General features: G+C 40.6%; 1 protein-coding gene across 5 annotated transcripts in view; it reads left to right on the plus strand.

Moving 5' to 3' along the window:
- The window catches only part of LOC137536555 (poly(ADP-ribose) glycohydrolase-like), a 201845-nt gene that overhangs the window by 91868 nt on the left and 85215 nt on the right, over nt 1–24762 (plus strand). For all 5 annotated transcript variants that reach the window (XM_068258792.1, XM_068258794.1, XM_068258795.1 and 2 more), the window contains one exon: nt 24472–24632. In XM_068258792.1, the coding sequence (XP_068114893.1) occupies nt 24472–24632 (161 nt within the window). The remainder of the gene's footprint in view (nt 1–24471; nt 24633–24762) is intronic.

The raw sequence follows: 24762 nt of genomic DNA on the forward strand, positions 1-24762 counted from the left end.
TTTCGGCACCTGGCAGCGGATTCAGCCCATGTATTAACAGGATACAGTCAATGTTCCAACAGAAAGGGAACTGACGCAACTCCAGTTAAAAAGTATATAATGCTATGGAGGCATCAACATAAAGCTGTAAAGTGGCACACAAAGCAGACATTTTAGATCAATTTCAATGAATAAAAATAAAAATAAAATAAAAAATTGAATAAGAAATTTAAACTTTTTTTGTATGTGGCCACTATTGTAGAGATTTGAGAATGTAGAAGTAAGGAAGTGATGTCTTTGTTGTAAATGTTGAAAAATCTTCCGCACACCCTTCTTTGGATAAAACCATAAATCCTTTTATTTGGTCACCATAGAAAAAATGGCAAAATAGGGCAGCATGCAAGCTGACACGTTTCTGAACCTTCCGGGTCCTTAGTCTTAGGTATTGTGACATGCTCTAGTTGGTCTTAAATACACAGAGACCACGCCATCGAACATTGCTAAGCACTTTCGCTCCTGCGATGGCGGAGATCTAAGTCATTTTTCTTTCTCCCATCGTCCTCCAGGATGGCTGCTGCTGAGATATTGCTTGTCCCTCCCCGAACGGAAACACCTGTAAGAGTAATCAATTTAAAAGAACCCGCCCTTATATAAGGACTCCTCCTCCCTCACCAACTCAGTTTTTGTTTGTTTCCCATCACCTGAGGATACACCTGTAGACCTTTCTTGTTTTAAGGCATAGGTTGGCCTGGGGCGCCTATGTTGTCAGGCAGGGTTTTTCCTGGATGGCGGTGGAAACTGTGAGTAGGATGCCCCAGTTTTAACCTGTGTGCGGTGGGGGCAGAATGTTACCTGGCTGCAGGTTGTCCAAAAGGATCGCCGCCATTACCGCCCTTCTTGCTGCGTCCATGTATAAATACCTCTAGCAAAATGTTTTTCTGAGCAGTGACTCTTCTTTCACGGTTTTGCAAAACTTGCACAGCAACAGCCTGAGAGATTGAGATGCCAAAAGTGTAACATTAGATTACATGATAAGGAATGGAACTGCTCCTCACGTTCTCCACTATGCTGGAAAGATGGGATCACAGACAATAGGCATCCCAGCCTGTTCCAGCAGCAAAGGTAAATGCACTGATGGTGCATTTTTTGCAGGAATATACACTCCTATGGTTGAGATTGCAGTGTGATTTTCCCTGTGTTTTACCTTTTCCCTTTCCCTCTATAACCTAGCAAGCTAAAAGTGCATGCAAAGCAAAGGGGGTATCGGATAGGGTTGGAGAAGCTAATATCTTAGAAATGTTGCTACTGCAACATTGGGCTTCCCCAGCAATATAACAAAGAATTGTCAAGCCTGCACGAAATCTGTGGTAACTGTAGTGGTTGACAATTTACATAAACAGCTAATGGAAACTTTCAGGGTAATAAGGAATCCCTGAGCAGTTTCAGGGAGTGATTGGTTTTCCATTTTTGATTGTTAGGTTTGCAGTAAACCTATACTAGCTGTAGAGACTGAGGATTGTTTGCAGGAATATGCACTTACATGATTGATTGTTAGTGTTTTTCCCTTGTATGGTTTATACTTTCCCTTATCCTCTGTGTCCATGCAATGTAACAGTGGGTGCAAAGCATGAGTGAAGGGGAATTGTTGCCATTGCGGCAGTATGTTTCCCCAGGGTTATAATAAGATTGGTCAAGCCTGAACTGGAGCGATGGTGATTGACAATCTATGTAAATGAGAAATAGAACTTTTCAGGAAGTGAAACTCTGGGTAGTTTCAAGGAGTTCCTTTTTTTTCAGATCTGTTTTGCATTTGCATTGGTTCAGATCTGTTTTGCATTTGCATTGGTTCAGATCTGTTTTGCATTTGCATTGGTTCAGATCTGTTTTGCATTTGCATTGGTTCAGATCTGTTTTGCATTTACATTGGTTCAGATCTGTTTTGCATTGGCATTGGTTCAGATCTGTTTTGCATTGGTTCAGATCTGTTTTGCATTGGTTCAGAACTGTTTTGCATTTGCATTGGTTCAGATCTGTTTTGCATTTGCATTGGTTCAGATCTGTTTTGCATTTGCATTGGTTCAGATCTGGTTTGCATTTGCATTGGTTCAGATCTGTTTTGCATTGGTTCAGATCTGTTTTGCATTGGTTCAGATCTGTTTTGCATTTGCATTGGTGTCAGATCTGTTTTGCATTTGCATTGGTTCAGATCTGTTTTGCATTTGCATTGGTTCAGATCTGTTTTGCATTTGCATTGGTTCAGATCTGGTTTGCATTTGCATTGGTGTCAGATCTGTTTTGCATTGGTTCAGATCTGTTTTGCATTGGTTCAGAACTGTTTGCATTTGCATTGGTGTCAGATCTGTTTTGCATTTCATTGGTTCAGATCTGTGTTGCATTTCATTGGTGCAGATCTGTTTTGCTTTTGCATTTGTGTCAGATCTGTTTTCATTTCCATTGGTTCAGATATGTTTGCATTGGTCAGATCTGTTTTGCATTGGTTCAGATCCGTTTTGCATTTGCATTGATTCAGATCTGTTTTGCATTTGCATTGGTTCAGATTGGGTTTGCATTTGCATTGGTTCAGATCTGGATTTGCATTTGCATTGGTTCAGATTGGGTTTGCATTTGCATTGGTTCAGATCTGTTTTGCATTGGTGTCAGATCTGTTTTGCATTTGCATTGGTGTCAGATCTGTTTTGCATTGCATTGGTGTCAGATCTGGTTTGCATTGCATTGGTGTCAGATCTGGTTTGCATTTGCATTGGTGTCCGATCTGTTTGGCTTTTGCATTGGTGTCAGATCTGTCTTGCATTCGCATCGGTTCAGATCTGTTTAGCTTCGGATCTAATTTTCATTTGTTCTAGATCTGTTTTGCTTTGGTTTTGTTTTGTTTTTTCAAATCTGTTTGCATTTGCTTTGGTTTTAGACCTGTTTAATTTAACATTTGTATTGGTCTCAGACCTGTTTTGCTTATGCATTGGTCTCAGATCATCTGTTTGTTGGCATATGTTTCAGATCTGTTTTGCTTTGGCGTTTGGTTCAGATCTGTTTTGCATTTGCATTGGTTCAGATCTGTTTACAGTTGCATTGGTTCAGATCTGTTTTGCATTTGCATTGGTTCAGATCTGTTTACAGTTGCATTGGTTCAGATCTGTTTTGCATTTGCATTGGTTCAAATATGTTTTACTTTTGCATTGGTATCCGATCTGTGTTGCATTTGCATTGGTTCAGATCTGTTATGCATTGGTTCAGATCTATTTTGCATTTGCATTAGTTCAGATCTGTTTTGCTTTTGAATTGGTTCAGATCTGTTTTGCTTTTGCATTGGTGTCAGATCTGTTTAGCTTTGGATCTATTTTTTCATTTGTTCTAGATCTGGTTTGTTTTTGAATTTGTTTCAGATCTGTTTTGCATTTTGCTTTGGTTCTAGACCTGTTTAGCATCTGTATTGGTTTCAGATCTGTTTTGCTTATGCGTTGGTCCCAGATCTGTTTCGCTTATGCGTTGGTCTCATCTGTTTCGCTTATGCGTGGGTCTCCGATCTGTTTCGCTTATGCGTTGGTCTCAGATCTGTTTCGCTTATGCGTTGGTCTCAGATCTGTTTCGCTTATGCGTTGGTCTCAGATCTGTTTCGCTTATGCGTGGGTCTCAGATCTGTTTCGCTTATGCGTTGGTCTTAGATCTGTTTCGCTTATGCGTTGGTCTCAGATCTGTTTCGCTTATGCGTTGGTCTCAGATCTGTTTTGCTTTGGCGTTTGTCTAAAATGTTTTTCATGTGTTGCAGATCTGTTTTGCCTTTGCGTTGGGTTCAGATCTGTTTACCTTTTGATACGAAGGTGGAGGATTTCTGCTCTCTCCACCCATCGGTGTCAGGGAACAGATTGGATGAGTTATTAGTGGACTGGCTGAGCGGTCTCCTCTACACATTTCCACCATTCAACTTCACTCCCAAGGTGCTGAGAAAGATGGAGGTTGAAGGGCAACAGTGATATTCATAGGTCCCTGGTGGCTGAGAAGGGCATGGTTCCTTATCTGTTGTCTCTAGTCCTGAAAGGCCCATGGCATCTGGAAAAGACAAGACCTGTTAGTTCAGGGGTCAAATGTTCATCCTAATCTCCAGATGTAAAAGTTGATAGCCTGGGTATTGAGGAAAGAATCCTGGTAAGACTGGTTTTCTAAAGAGGTGGCATCTACTTTAGTTAACTGCAGAAAGATTTCCACAACGAGGAAATATGCAAAAATTCGGAACGCATATTCTTCCTGAAAGGAAAGGAATAATATACAGACGGATGACCTTAAGATTATTTTGGGAATTTTTACAGAGTGGAATTGATATGGGGCTGAAGGTAAGCGCCCTAAGAGTCCACGTATCGGCCTTATTGGGTTTTCTTCATACACAGTTGTCTAAGAAGATTTTTTGTTAAGTCTTATTTTCAGTAGCGAATTTCCGACCAATGCCAGGGAAATTAGTTCCCCCTTGGGATTTATCTTTAGTTCTAAATTTCGTGACTTCTGATAAATTTGAACCTATTGCTCAGACCCCTTTAAAGAATCTAACATTAAAGGTAGCAATAACGTCAGCTAGAAAAATTGGGGTCATTCAGGCATTATCCATTAACGACCTTTTGATATGGTTATTCATTCAGAATTGTGTTCAGACCGGACCTAGCCTATCTTCCAAAGATCTCTTCATCTTCTTTCATCGTTCACAGGAGATTGTTTTACCGTCTTCTTCTCCCAAGCCGCAGGATGCTAGAGGAGCAGTGAAACAGATTAATGTGAGAAGAGCTATCATAGTTTATTTAGAAAGGACAGCTCGGTGGAGAAGATCTAGCCATTTATTTGTATCATATATGGGAGCCTCAAAGGGATTGCAGGCATCAAGAAGCGCCATAGCTAGACGGGTTAAGGAGCTAATAGGTTGGGCTTACAGGGAATCGCAGGAAATATTCCATACTAGAATTGCGACACATTCTACTCTATCCTTGGCAGCCTCTTGGGCAGAGAGGTTGTGAGCAAGCCTGGAACAGATATGTAAAGCAGCTACCTGGTCGTCACACACAACTTTTGTGAAACGCTACAGAATTGAACTACTGTTAAGCCAGGTTCAGAGTTTTCTTTTGGAAGAAAGTATTACAAGCCATCATCCCTCCCTAAGAAAAATTTCTCGCTGGTCTCAGCAGCAGCCATCCTGGAGGACGATGGGAGAAAGTCCCAGCTGCTTACCTGTAGCCGTGTTTCGGCGAGTCCCCTAGGATGGCTCCTGAGTTCCCATCCCTATTGTAATATAGTTGCTAAGTTTGATTTATGTTAAAGGTGATGTACTCTTAATAACTGAGTTGGTGAGGGAGGAGGAGTCCTTATATAAGGGCGGGTTCTTTTAAATTGATTACTCTTACAGGTGTTTCCGTTCGGGGAGGGACAAGCAATATCTCAGCAGCAGCCATCCTGGAGGACTCGCCGAAACACGGCTACAGGTAAGCAGCTGGGACTTTCCAGGGTTTGGAGAGTGTTTACTTGGATAGCAAAGGTGGGGACTTGGAAAATTAAGTTATTGGAACATGAAGTACGGTGGATTTTCAACTTGGGAACTAGGGAACCAAGGTGTTTGAATCACAGATGGGATGTTAACCTTTTTGTTTGAATTCTATATGTTTAGGTAATGTAAGGTCCTGGGAAGGGTCTCTCTGATACTTGCATGGTGCTCCTGGCCTGCGTTGATGTGTTGTATTACATGTGTTGGATCACATCTGTGTCCAACTGCTAGAAGTTAATAGTCCACATGTCCTCTCTACCGCCATGCATTATTTCAAAATAAGAGATGTCGGGGACTTCCGGTTCCGGCGCCCGCATGGAAGGAGTGTAGGAAGAAGAGCTCCGGCGGATCACGGGCCAAACCACCCTCACCACACAGCTAAACCCCTGCTAATTATAGCGGATCGGTGCGGAAACAAGCAGGGGACACGGAGGACGAGTAGCGCATGGAAAAATACCTCACCTGAGCACAAACGCAGCCCCGGGCAGAGGCGGACCCCACGCAGACCAGCATGGCGGGTGGAAGAACTGGGCCTAAAGCTACTCCTGCACGGCAGCAACAGCAAAAAGGGACACAGAACACGGATGGAGCAGACTGGGTCTCAGATGCCAGCGAGACTCGCAGCAGGGGTAAGAGCCCAGATCGGCAAATTGACTATCAGAAAATAGCAGCAGCTGTTAGCAAGGCCCTGAAACCTGAAATACAGGCCACGATTGAAAAGGCAATGGCAAGCGCACTAAAACCGCTTAGAAAAGAGATAAATGAGCACAACAAACGCTTAACAGAGGCAGAAAAGAGAGTAAACACTTGCGAGGAAGATCTAGCGAAAGCAAATATCACGATTGAGAAACTCCAACATGAGAACTCTGTGGCTTATAGTCGCATAGAAGATCTCGAGAACAGATCACGCAAAAACAATATCAGGCTTGTAGGGATCCCTGAGAGTGTTCAAGCCTCTCAACTGCATACGCTGTGCTCAAAAGACATTCCTTCCAAGTTAGGACTGCCAGACCCCTTGAAAGTGGAGCGCGCACACCGAGTGGGGCCCCCACGGGTGAAAGGAAAGAATCCACCTCCCCGCATGGTCATGGTGAGATACTTGGACTATGCCGATAAAGTCACACTAATGACAGCATATAGGGCACAAGGCCAGGACTTAGAAGTCGAGGAGAGCACAGTCCGGCTGTTCAATGATTTTTCGGCTGACGTCTCTCTGAAAAGGCGCGCCTTTAACAAAGTATGCTCTTCACTCTATAGCAAGCAGATCAAGTTCTCGCTAATGTACCCGGCTATACTTAAGATCACAGACCATGATAACAAAGTCCTAACATTCTACTCTCCTGAGGAAGCACAAAGCTACTTACAGAAAGGGAAAAGCACCCCCAGGGAAGATACGGCAAACTCAGAGGAACCATGCGATTCGCAGGATGACTGAGGATATAGCTCACGTACCACCAGCTATCTTTTTCAAGCCAGGAAAGTTCTAACCTTGATCAATAAACGGTTACAATGCAAAGTCACTGCTCATTCAGCAGACAAAGAAGGCAGATGGTCAAGGCTACAGCTCCAAATTGCAGGAGAAACGTTAATATTGTACAATGTTTATGGTCCCAACCAAAATCATGCGATTTTCTATGATAAAATGCAAACACAGATAGCGAGAGAATCCTCGTCATCGGTGATAATAGGAGGAGACCTAAACACTGTCCCAGACCACTGGGAAGACAGAAGTAACCCGAAACGAGCTTTGAGCAGCAGAGACAAGTACTTGCACCCGCTCATGCAAGCCTGTGGACTTATTGATCCATGGAGATACTCACATCCACATGAACATGAATTTACATATTACTCCCCAAAACATGGATCTTTTTCCAGAATTGATCTGTTCCTTATTTCAAAGGCACTCGGAGTAAGGCTTTCCAAAGCCTTCATTGCTGATCTAATTATCTCGGACCACGCCCCAGTGGGACTGATAATAGAGGATCTGATCCCACGAGGCACAGATATATTGTGGCGATTTCCTACAAAACTATATGGCAATGACAAATTTGAAGCCATGCTGAAACAGTGGTGGATGGAGTATGCCCAGGACAATGAGCCCCATAAAAACGGGAAACTGGGAAACTGCAAAGGCAGTGCTAAGGGGAAAAATCATTTCCTATACCTCAGCAAGAAAAAAGCAAGCCCATATACATTACATGTCTGAGACGGAAAAAATAACAGCTTTTAAAGACTTTAAACAAAATCCCACCCTAGAAAACAAAAAAAAATGGCTAGAGGTGAAATTAAAAGGAGATTTATGGTGTAAACTACATGAAGAACTACAAAAACCATACACGCAATTAACGTTCCATAAGTACGGGGAGAAGGCAGGGAAACTACTCGCCAACATGGCAAGACATAAAAAAGGAAATCAGGAACCTTGCGTACTTAAAGACGCAAAGGGTAATATGGTACAACACCCCCAAAAAGTGAACCAACGCTTTAAAGAATTCTTTGCACAATTGTATAGCTCCACTACGCAATTAGATCCAAACGACCTACAATCTACCTTTCAGAAAACCCCGGTCAGAAAACTCACAGAGGAACAAGTAGGAATTTTAAATAGGGAAATTGGGATGCAAGAGGTCAGGGAGACAATCAAAAACTTATCCAACCAGAAAACACCAGGGCCCGACGGTCTATCTAGCGAATTTTATAAAATTTTGCAGGGAGAAGTAGCAGAAGACCTGATCAAGCTATACAACAAAATCTTAGCTGACTCAATATATCCGGACTCGGGAAATACAGCATATATAAAACTAATACCGAAGGAAGGCAAGGACTTAACTGAAGTAGCCTCCTACAGACCAATCTCACTTATAAATCAAGATAGCAAAATACTAGCAGACCGATTGGCGCAAATACTCCCATCCCTCATACATACAAACCAGGTGGGCTTTGTGAAGGGGCGAGCAGCGGTCACGAACATCAGAAGAGTACTGACAATCCTGGAACATGTTCGGGCCTTCCCAGATACATATAAGTCAACAGGCCTTCTGGTGCTAGACGCCGAGAAGGCCTTTGACAGTGTAGAATGGGGCTGGATGTTGGGTTTATTGACCACAATGGGCTTTGAAGGAGCTTTTCTTAGAGCAGTTCAAGCAATATATAGAACACCTAAGGCAAGGATTGCGACGGGTGGATTCCTTTCGGAACCCTTTCCTTTAAAAAGAGGTGTGAGGCAAGGTTGCCCCCTATCCCCACTCCTATTCAACATTGCCTTGGAACCCCTGGCCATAGAACTGCGCTCGCTCATAAAGGGAATTGAAGTGGGAGAGGTATCAGTGCAACAAGCGCTTTTCGCTGACGACGTCCTCCTCTTTCTAAAAAACCCCATAGAGCAAATCCCACAGGTGTTCCAAATCCTTAAAGACTTCGAATCCAGATCAGGCTTAAAAATTAACAAAGACAAATGTAAACTCATGCCTCTGTCAAAGTCGGCAAATCTCAGAGAATGGCAAGGCTTGAGGGTCCGCTTAGTCACAACCTCCATAAAATATCTAGGAATTAAAATACCAAGAGACCCGACACAAATTTACACGCTCAACTATTCTGACCTTTTTCAGAAAATCAAACTGCAATTGGAGAGGTGGACTACCCTTCCAATTGGACTAGCAGGGAGAATAGCACTTTTAAAAATGACAACAATGGGTAGACTACTCTACCCCATGCAAACAGTCCCACTACTCATAAAACATAAGGACATCAAATCCCTAGAAAAATCCTTCACAAAGTTCATTTGGCAGGGCAAGAGGCCACGGGTGGCACTTTCAAAACTCCAAAAATCAAAAATAATAGGGGGAATGGGCTTACCGAACATAAGACAATATAATCTGGCTTCTCTGATGCGCCACATCCAAGACTGGATCAAAGGCACAAGCAAATACTCTAACCTAAAGCTAGAGACAGAAATAGTTAAACCCTGGTCCCTCCTAGGCCTCCTACACTCAAAAATATTTGAATTACCTCTCCGCCTTAGACAAAACGCTATCTTCAGAGACACTGTACAAACTTGGAGAGCAGTACGCAAAAAATTACGTCTCCCATGCCTTGTTTCCAAATATATGCCCATATGGGGTAACCCTCACTACCCGTCAAGCATCTCCCAGCAACAATTCTCAAATTGGGACTACAAAGGAATAGATAAACTGGGGAAACTGCTAAATATAGAGGAAGGGAGATGGTTAACACTCAGAGAGCTTGCGGAAAAATACAATATCACAAAAGCTGACTTCCTTCCATACATGCAATTACAGTCTATGGTCCACTCACACATAACCAATGTAACCAGTGTGGCCCTGCCCACGACATTTGATAAAATAATAAATCCAGGAGGCCCTCTTAAAACGCTAGCAGACTTTGCAAAGGCCTTAGCACAATTAGAAGAAGAACACTTCAATAAAATTGCATTCGGAAAGTGGCGTGGTGATTTGGAGGAGGAGCATATTGAGGATAAAATAATACAAGAGTTGCAAATCTTTAGAAATCAAATTAAAAATGAACAATTCAGAACATCACATTTATTATTCATGCATAGAGCAAAATATGCGTTCAATATCAAGTATCGGACCCCTCCAACTCACTATGTTCCAGAATGCCCCAAGTGCAAGCATCCGCATGCAAATTTATTCCACTGTATCTGGGCATGCGAGTTTATTGACCATTACTGGGGAAAAGTCCTCACTTTTGCGAATAATATGTGTGGAAAATCAATACAAAAAAATGCAATGTTATGTCTATTTCACTACTCTGATGAGAAAGATGACACCAAGGAGAAGAAACCATCGGCTCTGTTTCATATCATAATAGCTTCTGCTCGGAGAGGAATCTTCCAAAATTGGATTTCTGCACAACCGCCCACGATATCAGCACTAAAAAAAGATCTAATGGTAATATTTACTTTGGAAAAACTCAATACGCTGCAATCTCTGGAACTGCGCACAAAAAACTTCTTCAAAACTTGGAAAAAATTCATTCTTCACTCTTTCACCCCAACTGAACTTAATATACTGATGGGACATTTCTCGCTAACGTCTTGGTACTGTTTAGAAGATTTGGGAGGCACTTTAGGGGCTCTTGAATACAAAAAGACCTAACTATGGAATCCTCAGAACTCTGGCCTCAGCCAAGGACAGCAGCTTAAACCCTAAAAAATTTACAATCTCAAATAATACAAGATATTATTTTTTGTTGTAGGCCCAACAGAAGTGTAGCCAGGTCACACTATGTAAAGTACAGAGAAGAGGGAGGGGGGGAAAGGGTACCCTGTTTTTTTATTTTTCTTTTCTTTTTTTTTTTCCGTTTTTTAAGGTTTACTAGGAATGTTGAATGGTGAGCTACAAATGTTTGCATTCTTAAAAATTTTGTAGAAATGAAACAAAAATTCACCATGTTATATCTAACCGGATACAAAAATGCTTGTAAATCTGTGGGATGAAAATTTTTGAAAATCTCTCAATAAAATCTTAAAAAAAAAAAAAAAATAAGAGATGTCTTTGGTTAGGGAGTTCTAGTGCTTAATGTGCATAATTTACATCCTTTTTCTTGACCCTTTCCCCCTTTATATGATCTTTTCTCTGGGGTATAAAGTATTAAAAGATTGGCCTTACTTTATTGTTGTCTTTTAATGTAATTTTATGTATAAGTGTCTATGTAAATGTAAATTATTGTGCAACACTGGAGTTCACTCTCCTTCCTACCATGGGTTGTTTCCCTTTAAGAATGTCACATTACCTGACTAGGTGTGGTGGGTAGGGGGCGTGGTCTCTGGGTATTTAAGACCAACTAGAGCATGTCACAATACCTACGACTAAGGACCCGGAAGGGTCAGAAACGCGTCAGCTTGCATGCTGCCCTATTTTGCCCTTTTTTCTATGATGACCAAATAAAAGGATTTATGGTTTTATCCAAAGAAAGGTGTGCAGAGGATTTTTCAACATTTGTATTGTTCCAGGGCTGGCTGCCCTTACTCCAGCACCCTTTCATCGAGCACACTGCACTTACATACAGGTGAGGTTGAGCTGTCAGTTTTATGTCTTTGTTATAGTTTTGTCGGCGATGGTCTTTAAATGAGGTTAATAAATCCTTTGTGCAGGTGGATCTTCCTTTTATTCTTTTGCTTTTAATAGTTTAATTTTTGGTATATATGCCCAATAATGTAGGAAGACCAAATGGACTGAAAAGTCTCCCCACCTATCTTGTATGTATCAGATGAACCAAAGAAGGGAACAAAAAACAGAGTTTTGCTTGCAGATTTCTATTACTCCCAATATTACTGTTTAAAGAAACGACTTGAATGATATCCGATAATATCGCAGCTCAGATTTATCTGACCTGCCAATTTTCTCCCCAAGGTGGTGCTAATGTTCTTCAGGCCAGCATAAATGTCTGTGCAATAGTATGCACAGATGTTGTAGTTCTTCCCTGCTTCAAGTGACACATAGCTGAAACCATAAATACAGTGTTCAAAACCTACTGAATATCCTGACTACTGATGTTATAGTGTGCGACGTTCGTTTGTGATGAGGCTAAAAAAAAAAAAAAAAAAAAATCAGATTGCAGATTTACAGGAGAAAAAAAAAAAAAAAACAAGCTGCATGATTTACTTGTCAAGGGCCATCAGGAAGTCACCACATGATTCCCATCTGTCACCATGCTCCTTATACAGGTAAAAACGTTTTTTTTCCGGGACAAAAATAGACTAGGGGATATTTTAAAAAAACTTCTTGCAAGCTCGAACAAATAGAAGTATTTAATGTAAAAGAATTATTAATAAAAGAAAACCAGCATAGCCTCCTGCCCCAACGTGTCCATATTCTTATCCATCCCATCTCTGGCATGCAGGTTAGTTGTGGCTAAGAGAAAGAAACCTGTGAGAATTAAAGTTCTGTCCCTGGGACAGTACCAATCCACATGACTTTTGACCTTGCAAAAAGGGGGGGGGGGGACCTCTCTCTTAAATGACAGTGAACACTAAAAACAACATGATAAGTAAGTTAAATAAATAACTAATTTCTTATTGGATGATTTATTTTAATGTTTTCAGTTAATATGGAGTTTCATCCCACCTTAAATCTTTCCTGATACCTAACCCTAATCTCTCCCTAAATTAAATCTTTACTAATATGTTACCGTATCCTCCTCCCAAATATAAACAGTCCTTTAATACCTAATCCTAATGCTGGGAATACACGGCTCGATTCTGATCCATTAAGATGGCTCGATAAATAATTTCCGACATGTCCGATCTCCCGCCCGATCGATTCGTTGCTCGAGTCCGCATTAAAGTGAATGAAAAAAGATAAGAAGGTCGAGCGGAAGATAAGAGAATCGCTTGCGGAATCGAGTGGGGAATCGATCGAGAGGGAGAATCAATCAGCAAAATCGAGCTGATAGATGGCTGATAGATCTATGAAGGATATGGTGCCGCTGCCTGTATACTGTAGTTTTGTTTTTATCTCAAACAATAGCACTGAACTCAGAAAAGAAAGCTCTTTGACCAAAGCTGACCATGCACACATCAATTTTTTTTTTCTGATTGACCTCTGACCAAATTGCTCACATTGATTAAATCTTCAAGTCCCCTATTGATCCTAAGTATCTGATCAGTTCACTTTCAATCAACTGGGTGTAGTTTATCAACTGAAACCTTGATCAGACATGTTGGAAAATCTCCACATAAGGAGTATGTGACAGAAGGGATGGGGGATCCATGGGCCGATAGTGTTACACTGCATCAAATAGTAAAACACTTGCGATTTGAATAAGGTTTAATAGACTTCTGGTGAAATATATCAAAATTGGGTCTGCCAGTCGAACAGAATAGTAATTGATTTGCTTTGCATAACGAGTCATAAACAACCGAAGTATAGCTAGCTTAGTAAATACTTCACATAGTATGGTTGGAGGCACACATGCAAAAACGACACAGGGCAATGGCCAAAAATGGCTCACTCTGCTCCTGCAAAAGTCCTGGTGGCATTGATTACTATTCCCCCTCCAGGCAACCATGGATTTAGAGAGAAAGATGTAATTTATAGTAGCATGGGCTCTGTCCTTTGACGGTTCCCAAATTGGCCGTAATTTACATTCTAGCCTATGGTGGTGCATGGTGCACCACATTTCCCTGCACCGATTTGGGCTTTCTCTTGGTTGGAGTGCTGTGCAGATAGAGGGAAATAGAGCGAGAGAATGAGCAGGATTTTGCCAATCTTGTGTGCATAATGCTGAAGTAACAAGTAAGATAACAGGAGCTATGTATACAAAACTAGGCAGTAGCTATGGGAAAGAAGAAGCAGTGAAAACTCTGTGGTAAATGTGTCTGTTACTTCAAGATGCAGATAGACAAGACGAGACAAATAACATTTATATTGTGCTTTTCTTCTGGCAGACCCAAAGCGCTTGAGCTGCAGCCACTAGGGCTCGCTCAGATTGAGGCCCATATGCAATTAATTTTTTCTCCTGAGTTTTCTACTAAGGCCTCGATTCATAAAGCATTACCTCATGCGGTAATGCTGAAAACAGCAGATTTTACCGACCACTTAGCAAAATGTCAATTCATAAAGGCTGTTAGCGCATGAAAAGCTGACATTACCGACCAGGGAGATAAATTACCGACTTGGCTGCAGTTACCGACAACACATGTCAGTAAATTGTCAGCAAATGTCAATTCATAAAGCCTGCAACTAGCGGTAAGCCTGGCGGTAGTTACCGACACCTCTGGTGAGGTCTTAACAAGTTACCGACAGCTCTGATGAATGCAAAGTGTAGAGAGCTGAAGTCTGTTTGATTCTTCTGTGGCGAGAGCCAGAGAGCCCTCTGTGTGAATCATTTGAGCAGGCAGGGAAAGACTGTGTGACTCATCTGTCTGAGTCATCAGTGGAGAGAGCCAGAGAGAGCCGTCTGTGTGATTCATTTCTGCAGGGCAAAGAGAGGATCGAGACACTGCTCTACTCTACCGCTCAATGGGCTGCGGTAATTTACCGACCTCCAAGGGCAGCTGGGGAAATCTTTATGAATTAGCACACAGACCGGGATAATACCGAGTGCGGTATTTTCCCGACAAGATTTTTTTATCGCACTGCTGTTTATGAATCGAGGCATAAGTGATATTTTTAAATTTGTCATTAAAATACCCAGGAGATAAGGGGTAGGACACCGCGCTGATCAGGAAACCTTTGGCCTAGCTGGATGCCTGTTTTATCCATCCAGCCATTGGCTGCTGCTGCTCCACTGCAGCAGGGACACCTCTGGTTCAGCACCCGTATGATGCCAGCCACTAAACCGGAAGTAAGGGCCACAGCAGCTGGATGCTTCTGTGAAAGCCAGATTATCTGCTGAATGCTGCCCAGGAGCCGCGACCCACCACAGAAATTAACACTACTGCACCTTTTGAACTGGAACACCTTGGCCTGCACTGCCAGATTTCAGCAGCATCAGCCATCACCGCAGGTTGCCTTCATGAAGTCATCACATGGGTCATTACTGCTGAACCTTTGCCTCCCTCTGTCCCCCTCCCCATGTCTCCTTAGAGAAGACAGATTACTGCCAAGTGCGACTGGTGGCGCTGTTGTATGGCAGCCTCAGCTCTTGGCTTTCGGACATTATCCACCATCCTTCCAGAGCATGTATGAGCCGAAACCAATTCCAGGTACAACCCCCCTTTTGTACTTTGTGAAATAAATGACTCTGATTCTAAAATGCCTTTAAATCACCAGCAAGCAAGTAAATACTATATTTTCGGCTTATAAGATGATCTGGACTATAAGAGGGACCTAGGTTTAGCTGACAAAAACCAGGGGAAAAAAATATATATATACTAAATCTGGTGCGTCCATGGTCCAGGAGCATCTTGTAGATGTTCTCCCACAATTATTGTTTCCCCCATTTGTCCTCCTCTGCCCCCCTGTTTGTCCTCCTCTGCTCCCAGTGTATAAGTATATGCAGCGGCAACACTGCTTACCTTATCCACGACGCAATCAGCAGAAGCCGACACTAGGGGAGCTGTAATGATTGGTGTCAGCACGCAGAGAGAATTTGATTATTGGTGATCTGCAGTATCACCAAAAATGCAGATATATACCTGATTATTGATGATCTGCAGCATCACCGATAATACAGATATATTGCTAACCTCTGGACACCTATAGGTATGTGAGTGTTTGGTGTAACAGTAATACTTTGAGCAATGCACCAACAGTGCTGGAATACTGCTCGGGAAGGCACAGGAACCTTTCAGCAGCCTGAGGCTCTCCAAGGGGAGGAGTCAGGCTGGAGGTAGGAAGGACCAGGGAGTGAGTGACACCCGATGGTGGATGTCACTATCTGGTCTGTAGACTCTCTCTTAAGGGGAGAGATAGCTCTCGAGGTCGGGCACGCCTGGTCGTTAACACACTGACAGATAAAGTACAAAGACAGAAGGCTGATTCGGTATCCAAGGCAAGCAGGGTCTGGCAACGGTATATCAGATATGCGAGGTACCGAATCAGAAGACAGAGGAGTAGTCAGAAAAGCAATAAGTCATAACAGATATCAAACAATGCCTAGTCTGAGTGCGAGGTCCTTGGTCTCAGCACCCTGGAACTAGTCTGAATAAATACACAGATTAACAGTACTAGTAAACTGGCTAAGTGTGAATTCCCAGGTCCACCTGGTTCTAACACACTGTAGGATCTGACTAAAGGTCTGAGTGCTTCCACGTAGTGATCGCAACGGCAGACAACCAGCAATTGACAAGCAAGTAGTATATATAGTTGCAGGACTCTGCCGCCCCACCCGAACCACTCAGCTAATCAGGAGTCCAGCAGGAATCAGCTGATCATCCTGATCAGCTGACACATCTCCTGCTGGCATAAAGGTCCTGACTTCTGGCGCGCGCGCGCGCCCGTGCGTAGCTCTAAACCTGTGTGAACTAACAGGCTCAGGCACACCAGCTGCACGCTGCTGCGTGCAAACCGCCGCGCTGGACGCGGAATCAGCCGCCTGACTGTAGTTGCATGCGGCGGGTTTTCCGCGTCCCGCTCTGCCACCAGATGCACGCTTCCGCGTGCAAACCGCCTCACTGGACGCGGAAACAGCCGCTTGCTCAGTAGCACTCGCGGCGGCTTTTCCGCGATCTCTCACAGGAGCGTAGTCACCTACACCATGCAGAGGTACCTCAGTATTCATAGGTGTCCCAACTCTGACCCTGTAACATGCATAGTGCAATCACGCAAACATTCACTGGGGTGCCCAATAATTCAACCTTTCAGGATGAGGGTGATTGCGGTTATTTAAGAGGTGACTGGAGTGGAACTGGAATCTACACCTTGGCAGACCCTCTTTCATTTAGCTCCACTAATGACTAAAACATATAAAAATACAATGATCCCCTTCCTACTGGATGCAGCAAAGAGCTCAATCCCTTTGGAGGGCAACCTCTCCCCCGACAGTTAAATATTGGTTCTCAATGTTCAATGGCATACAAGAAGCGGAAGAAACTATCCTAGCAGGGAGAGATACATTTGAAAAGTTTAAGAAAATATTGCTCCCTTGGATTATGTACCAGAACTCTGCACATTATAGAGAGGCCCTGAGTGGAGATATAGGAATGCCAGAACACAGTTGAGAAGAGGTAACTGGATTTTATACCGGGGAAATGAAGAATCACATGATACTCTAGGAGCTTTTTTATTTTTCTCCACATGGGGAAGGGAACGGTGGGTCATCTGGGGACAAGTGTCAAAGTTATACTGGGTTTGTTATTGTTCTGGTTAGTTTAGGTCGTAGACCCACATAAAAAGTGAGGTAGCTATCAAAGTATTGATAAGCAAAGGGCCAAAACATCTATCCTATTCAAAGAAAGTATTGAATGTATAATGATAGCCCTATATTTGTCTATAGATACAGACAGAGCTGTATAGATTGCACTAAAACAGATCTGAAGTGCTATGTATAATTATGATACTGTCAAACCCTGCTTTGTATGATGTGGCCTGCAAGGAAATGGAAAGATATGATGTACCAGCTTGTTGTGTTAAAATAAAATAACAAATATATATATATATATATATATATATATATATATATATATATATATATATATATAATAACATTCACTGCATAAAACCTATCCACAAATTAGACACAGTGCACCAAACTAATCCCACAAGGGGGCTAACACAAGGTTTCCATGTGCACCATGCACACACCAGCATAAGCTGTGTGCTTACTGACAATAGTTACAGACAGGGGAAGGAGAGACACTCTGGCCACACACAGATCCAGGCAGATCCTCAAGTTAGGACATTTTAAATATTAGGAAGGCGCTAAAGAGGGTTTTGCCAACTAAACAGAAAAGTCCATTAACCCTTTGCGCACACTTATGCAAATGCATTCACAGAGATCAATTATCCAGGAACCACAGCCCCTTAGCCAAGCCAAAAGAATACATTACCTTGCATAGTCACCTACAGTGCGCAGAGGTACCCCAGTATTCTTAGGTGCCCCAACTCTGGCTCTGTAATAATAATTGGGCAAAAAATGGAGTCAACCCACAGGCGACATTCAGTGATTGATTTAGGTATTTTCTGTCATTATCAGCCTGCAATATCAATTGTAATGTGCATTGTAGGCTGATCGGCATTGCAGTTGAATAGTTTATGGCTAGCTTTAGTCTGCCAGGTGCTCAGATCTTTGTGCTTTCTCCTATACTGACTGTGATTTGTATTTAACCCTCGCTGTAGATGTTTAAGACAAATTTTCACTACAGCAGATAATTGGTACAGTAGCCATATACTTTACAATTGCCCAGTTAGTTTTTGGATCATATGAAAATGTTTAACCACTTCACAGCTTCAGTACAGTATATCTACTCCCCTGCAGACTTCATTTAACCGCCCAGGGGAGTAAATATACGTACTCCCGCTGCTACCACTGCTGTACGCGCTCCAGCTTATTTGTGCGCTCGTTCATGTTGCCATCTGCCCGCCACTAGATCAATGAATGGGAAAGCAATTCCTAATCATTGATCTAAGTCCCCGTAGCAATGATCGGCGCCTTTTTATGAGAAGCTGCACGATCATTCTAATAAATAAGTTTCTCATCCTCAGTACACTTCCTGTAAGCATACATATTTTGCTTACAGGAAGCATAAAAAAAAAGACTGAGGCCATCTTGTGGCCAAATAGTAAAAGAACATCTTAAAGCATTTTTTTTAAATGCAAAGACCTGTTTTTACATTTTAAATTAACCTCTTACCTCCCACACTCCCCAATAGTTACCAACATTAATTTTTTTTTTGTAAAAATAAAATAAAATAAATTTACAATTAAAAAAATACATAAATAGTTTTCTTAGGGACTGAACTTTTTTAATATGTATGCCAAGAGGGTATAATACTGTTACTTTATAAATTATGGGCTTTTTATTAGTGATGGATGCAAAACTGAAAAAAATGTATCTTTATTTCCTAATAAAATATTGGCGCCAGAAATTGTGATAGGGACATCATTTAAATTGTGTAATAACCGGTACAAATGGGCAAATTACGTGGATTTTAATTACGGTAGCATGCATTATTTAAAAATTATAATGGCCCAAAACTGAAAAATAAGGATTTTTTCCCATTTTTTGTCTTATTTTTCCATTAAAAACATTTAGAATAAAATAATTCTTGGCATAATGTACCACCCAAAGTAAGCCTAATTAGTGATAAAAAAAACACACATTTAACATATTTCATTCTAATAAGTAAAGATAGTTATTGGCAAATGAATGGAAGGAGAGCTGAAAGGTGAAAATTGCTTGGATGCTGAAGGGGTAAAACCCCTCAGTTGTGAAGTGGTTTTAATCAATCGGAAATTGAAGTGGATTTAAGAGTTCACAATTGCAAGGTTGGTTTTTGTTCGATCGTAATGACATTCGGAGTTACGATCAAAAACAAAGTTGTACAGTGAATGGCCAGCTACTACACCACCTATTGAAAATGTTTGTTTACTTGAACCTTAAAAGGACTGGGAGTAAAATAGTGTGGTTTAGATGGCCATTCAGTACATGCAGCAATCGGATAAACCTAAGTACGCCATAATGAAGATAAATGAACAGGTCAGCCAACCTCTGATCTGAACACGGATTGTCAATGATCCATTGATTTTTTCTTTTTAGACTGTTATGTTTTTTTATTCCAGTTATCTGATTCAAAATTGGCAAAAACATTGGCTCACTGAATATATATATATATATATATATATATATATATATATATATATATATATATATATATATATATATATATATATGTATGTATATGTATGTATATGTATGTATATATATATATATATATGTATATATATATGTGTGTATATATATATGTATATATATATATGTATATATATATATATATATATATATATATATATATATGTGTATATATATGTGTATATATATGTGTATATATATATATATGTGTGTATATATATATATATATAATATGTATATATGTATATATATATGTATATATATATATATATATATTTTATTTATTTTTTTATTCCTCACAGATTACAAACTAGAGGTAGTAAATAATAATGTCCATATATAATTTCATTGTAAAGATCACAGAGCACATTAGGTAAGCTATAGTAGCCAATATGTGGGTTGTATATTAAGTGATGAAGTACATGAACCGTATATAGTTAGAGCCTGTACACACAGCCAATATTTTATCCCCATCAATGAGCGATTCAGTCAGCATGATTAGGCTGTGTTGATCGGGAATGTTATTCTTCTACCAACCAATTCTTAAAACTGAAGCTGAACTAGCATTTTCATCACATGACAAATTCTAGCTGGAGAATAATAGTAATACATACAGTATAAAATTTGGAACACTTACTGTAGATTACAAAGGCGAAAGTATACCTGCTGCACATCCTCTGTGATTGTGCCGAGGAAATAAAAGCCTATTTCCAAAGGTGAAAAAAGGCATGCACCATACGGCACTACTCCTTTATCAAATGCAATATCAATAGCTTTATTCAACAAATCAAATCAGAGAATAAAACCATTAAAAACAATATTAATCATACCACTCACTCAGTAGCCATAATTAATGATTACATGCAAATAGAATAAAAAAACACAATTACGATATTTCACTAAATTAATGATGTATTACTGGGTCACACACACTACTTAGTAAGTTCCTCAGTGGTAGTATCTGGGTTCTATAGAAATATGGGAATGGTGTGTAGGACAGAAGCATTGGCACTGCAGTGCCTGAGGAAGATAGGGATCTTGTCAGTTCTGTACTATTCACCAGAGTCTGCTGTATATGAAGCTTCATCGTGCTCTGGCCATCTAGATAGCTATGTGCAGTAAAGAACAGAAATGGAGGTTGGCACTGCTGCCATTAGCTTTAATCCAACTCTTGTTGCATAAAAAGACATAATTATGGTATCATTTTTTACTGCCCTCTGTTTATTTAACACATTTCTATAGAAATGCAGATAGTGCAAAATGTCAGTAAGGCTATTCAGTGCCCTGCACCCACCACACCCTACTTGTTCACTGCAGGCTGGTATATGCACTACGTATTTTTCTACATGCAGCACTTGTGCCATTGGCTAATGTCTTTTTATGCAACGAGTTGGATTAATGCTAATAGCAGCCGTTCCCACCTCAATTTCTGTTCTTTACTGCACATTTCTGTAGAAATGTGTTAAACAGAAGACAATAAAAAGACTACCGTAATCGTGCTCACATATAAACAAAAATGCAGCATAGTGCCAAAAAATGTTCAAGAGATGCTAATTTGGCTCTAAGGCACATCCATGTGGAAAAAGATAGAAAAAGGTGTTTGCTAAGTAGTTAAAAAACGTGGATCCAGGTATGAAAGTGTCAGCAGAAAAGGAGTCCCTGCTCAAGAACCATAATTAGTTGGTGCAGATAAAGTTATATTATATCCTTTAGGGCTCAGTGGCGAAACTGCACACTGGCCCCATGGTTAAGTCCCCTCACAAAACGGGTCCCATTATCACAATGATCATGCTGGGGGTCCCATTATCACAATGATCATGTTGTTACTGTGATCATAGGGGAGCTGCAGGCTGGAAACTATCTGTAGAGAGAACAGATCGTTGCTAGTTAGTAAAAAAAAACCAAAATAATAATAATTAAAAAAATAAATGCGTAATTAAAAAAAAATAATTAAAAAAAAACAAAACATAACTCTTGCACAGGATGGAAGGAAAACAGAGAAATGCACTCTGTATGCGCAGAAGACCACGTCTGAGCCAGTTACCGGAGCTAATTGCGGCTGAACGGCAGACTGCGGGAGGGCAGTGAAGGACTCAGATGTGCTTATGGGGCTGGAGGAAGCCCCGGGTAAGTATTTTAATCATCCTGTCTCTGGTGCACTTGAAAGTATGCACAAGCTTTCCATTCTCCATGTTTCCAGCAGGTTTTCATGTTACTGTACTTGACTGGCTATTGTAACAATCTTCTTTTCTATGTTTATGGAAAGCCACTCTGTACAGATTCCTGGCTTGCCAGTGTATGGGTGAATTTAAAAAGGCAACTTCACTTTTCTTAAAGGAGAAGTATTGCAAAAAACTTAAAATTTTAAATACATACATATAAATGTACATTTCATGTAAAATGCACTATAAATGTACTTTTTTTTCCTATGTTGCTGTCACAGCAGTGAAAATAATTTATTTTGTTTTTTTTAACTAAGGATGATTTTTGGGTTTTTTTGAGAATGAGTAGTTATGTTTTTAGTTAGTTGAAAGCTAACTTGTGTCCTGTTATGGAGTGCATCGGGCCTTACCAGTAAATTATACCTGCCCTTTCCACCCTCACTAAGCTGCATCCATTGCCCAGCTGTCATCTCTAGTCACATGAATTTGGTGACTGGTTTAGTGGGTACCAATCTAGTAATGGAAGCAGCTCCGTGAAGGAGAAAGGGATGTGCATAATTATCTATTCTGGACTTAGTCTTAATCAATAAGCAGTTTTTTAGATCACCTTAGAATGTATGCAAAATCAAGGGTTAGGTATAGACATAGTTTGCCAATCTGGGTGATTGCATCTGGATGAGGTAATACTCTTTGGGCTTGATTCACTATGCGGTGCTAACCTACTTAGCACTTTTAAAGTCTTTAGGCGCGCTAACCAGGGTGCTAAGTAGGTTAGCACCGGTTTTCTCAATCAGATCGCGCGGTAAGTACCGCGCCCAAAGTTTTGCGCGCGCAAAGTCCTATGCACGCGCTAAGTCCCATAGGCTTTAATGGGCACTTCGCGCGGAGCGCTCTGTGCAGTGCGCGCGTAAAGGTTTACGCGCATAAAGTTTTGCGCGCGAAAAGCTTGTTTAGACGTGCTAAGGGGGTTTTCACAGGCGTGCTAACAGTTAGCACCGCTTTGTGAATCAAGCCATTTGTCTATTAAAATTAATTTTGAAGTTGGAGGGGGTAGATTTTCTTAGTATTCATCTTAGTCTAAAGGTAGCCACACACCATACAATTAAAAGATCCAATTTTACACCAATTTGCTAAATACAATCAGTTGTCTCAAGGAATCAAAGCCTTTTTTTTTTTTTTTTTTTTTTTTTTTTTTTTCTTCATTCGTTTGAGAAATCTGAATTTACCATTTTTATTTGATAAAAGATCTGGAGTTTTGGATTTTTCTGATCATTTTTTCTAAAAATGTAATGGTGTAGGGTAGGTTGTCAATTACTTGATGTACAGACCCAAGCAATTTTTTCTGAGTTTTCAATCATTGTTTTTTCATAATTGAGGAAAAACATATGTATGTGGTACATTGGTCAGATTTTTGAATTCTTACAATCAGTAAAAAAAAATGGATTGCAATTCTTGCATTCAAACGATATTTAAAAAAATCTGTGATGTGTGGCCACCTTTAGAAGACTGTGATGAAATGAGACCCACCTAATCCCTGAGGGATCAGGAGCCTTGTAGAAGGGGGCGATCTGTGATCCTATAACTTATTTTAAGAGGAACATTTGTGCGATTGTGTAAGTGTGCACTCAATTCAGGCAGATTAGGACATCTAGTAACACTACAGGTAGAAGAGGTGTACAGACAGCACTTTTGAAGAGAAAGGGGTCACTAAAGACATGGGAGTAGGGTCATTGCCATACATTATATGGACACTTAGAATACGTGGCCCTTTGATTTCAGGGAATATACTGGATTTTATAAATTTAAATAAAGCTAATTGGTAAACACAGGATGCTAACCTTATGGCTGCTTCCATGAAAGTAGACACATTGCAGATTTATTGCAGGATTTGTATCAGCTGTAACAAAGAAACCTTTTTCTTTAAAGGTTGTGACCGGTATGCTGTTAGTTATCTTTTAGAGCAGAGGGGAAGTTCTGGTCCGCTTTAAACCGCATAGAGAGCTCACATTGCAACTCAGTAATGCAGACCAATAATGTTCCCATGGCAAATTGAAAATAAGCTTATTAAACCTTGCTGCTTGTTTTTTTATTATTGTTTTTGATACCAGATGGAATGTATTGATTAAATCACAGTATTAAAACTAAAATTCCTATTTTTTTGAGAATTGTGAAGTCAGTAGGGTGATATATTGATACCTTCTGACATATCCTAATATTTTCCTGTCCTAAAATATTTGATATTTTTATGAGCTGTAAGTGTATAGCATAAGTCTATTCTGATCAATAACTCCAAGGTCTTGTATTTTTTTATTGATTGTCAATCTGCAATTTGTCATGCCAAAACCGTTTACCAATCACACAGGATGAATGGCTCTTCTGTGAATTGGGTCTGCTGATTTAAGCACCAACAAGAAGTAGCCCATTACTCTTGATATAATCTGGTGAATTCCATCCTTTATTTATGATTGGCAGACTGGGAAATTAATGATCACTGACCTCTCTTTATTCCTCTTGCAGCCCATTCCCTTGCTGAAGAAGAGAATGAATCATTCCATCACCATGTCACAGGAGCAGATAGCCTCTCTGCTGGCCAATGCATTCTTTTGCACGTTTCCACGACGCAATGCCAAGATGGGGAAATCTGAGTATTCTACTTATCCAGATATAAACTTCAGCAGGTAGCATCATATAAATATATATCTGCGTATCTGAAAAATGTTTTTTTTTTTAACATACAATTTACAATAGTTCATCACTTCAGTCATGGTGCATAACCAAGGTTAAAAAAAATCATGTTTTTGGGGGGGT

The sequence above is a fragment of the Hyperolius riggenbachi genome, chromosome 10, assembly GCF_040937935.1.
Source record: "Hyperolius riggenbachi isolate aHypRig1 chromosome 10, aHypRig1.pri, whole genome shotgun sequence".
Taxonomy (NCBI): domain Eukaryota; kingdom Metazoa; phylum Chordata; class Amphibia; order Anura; family Hyperoliidae; genus Hyperolius; species Hyperolius riggenbachi.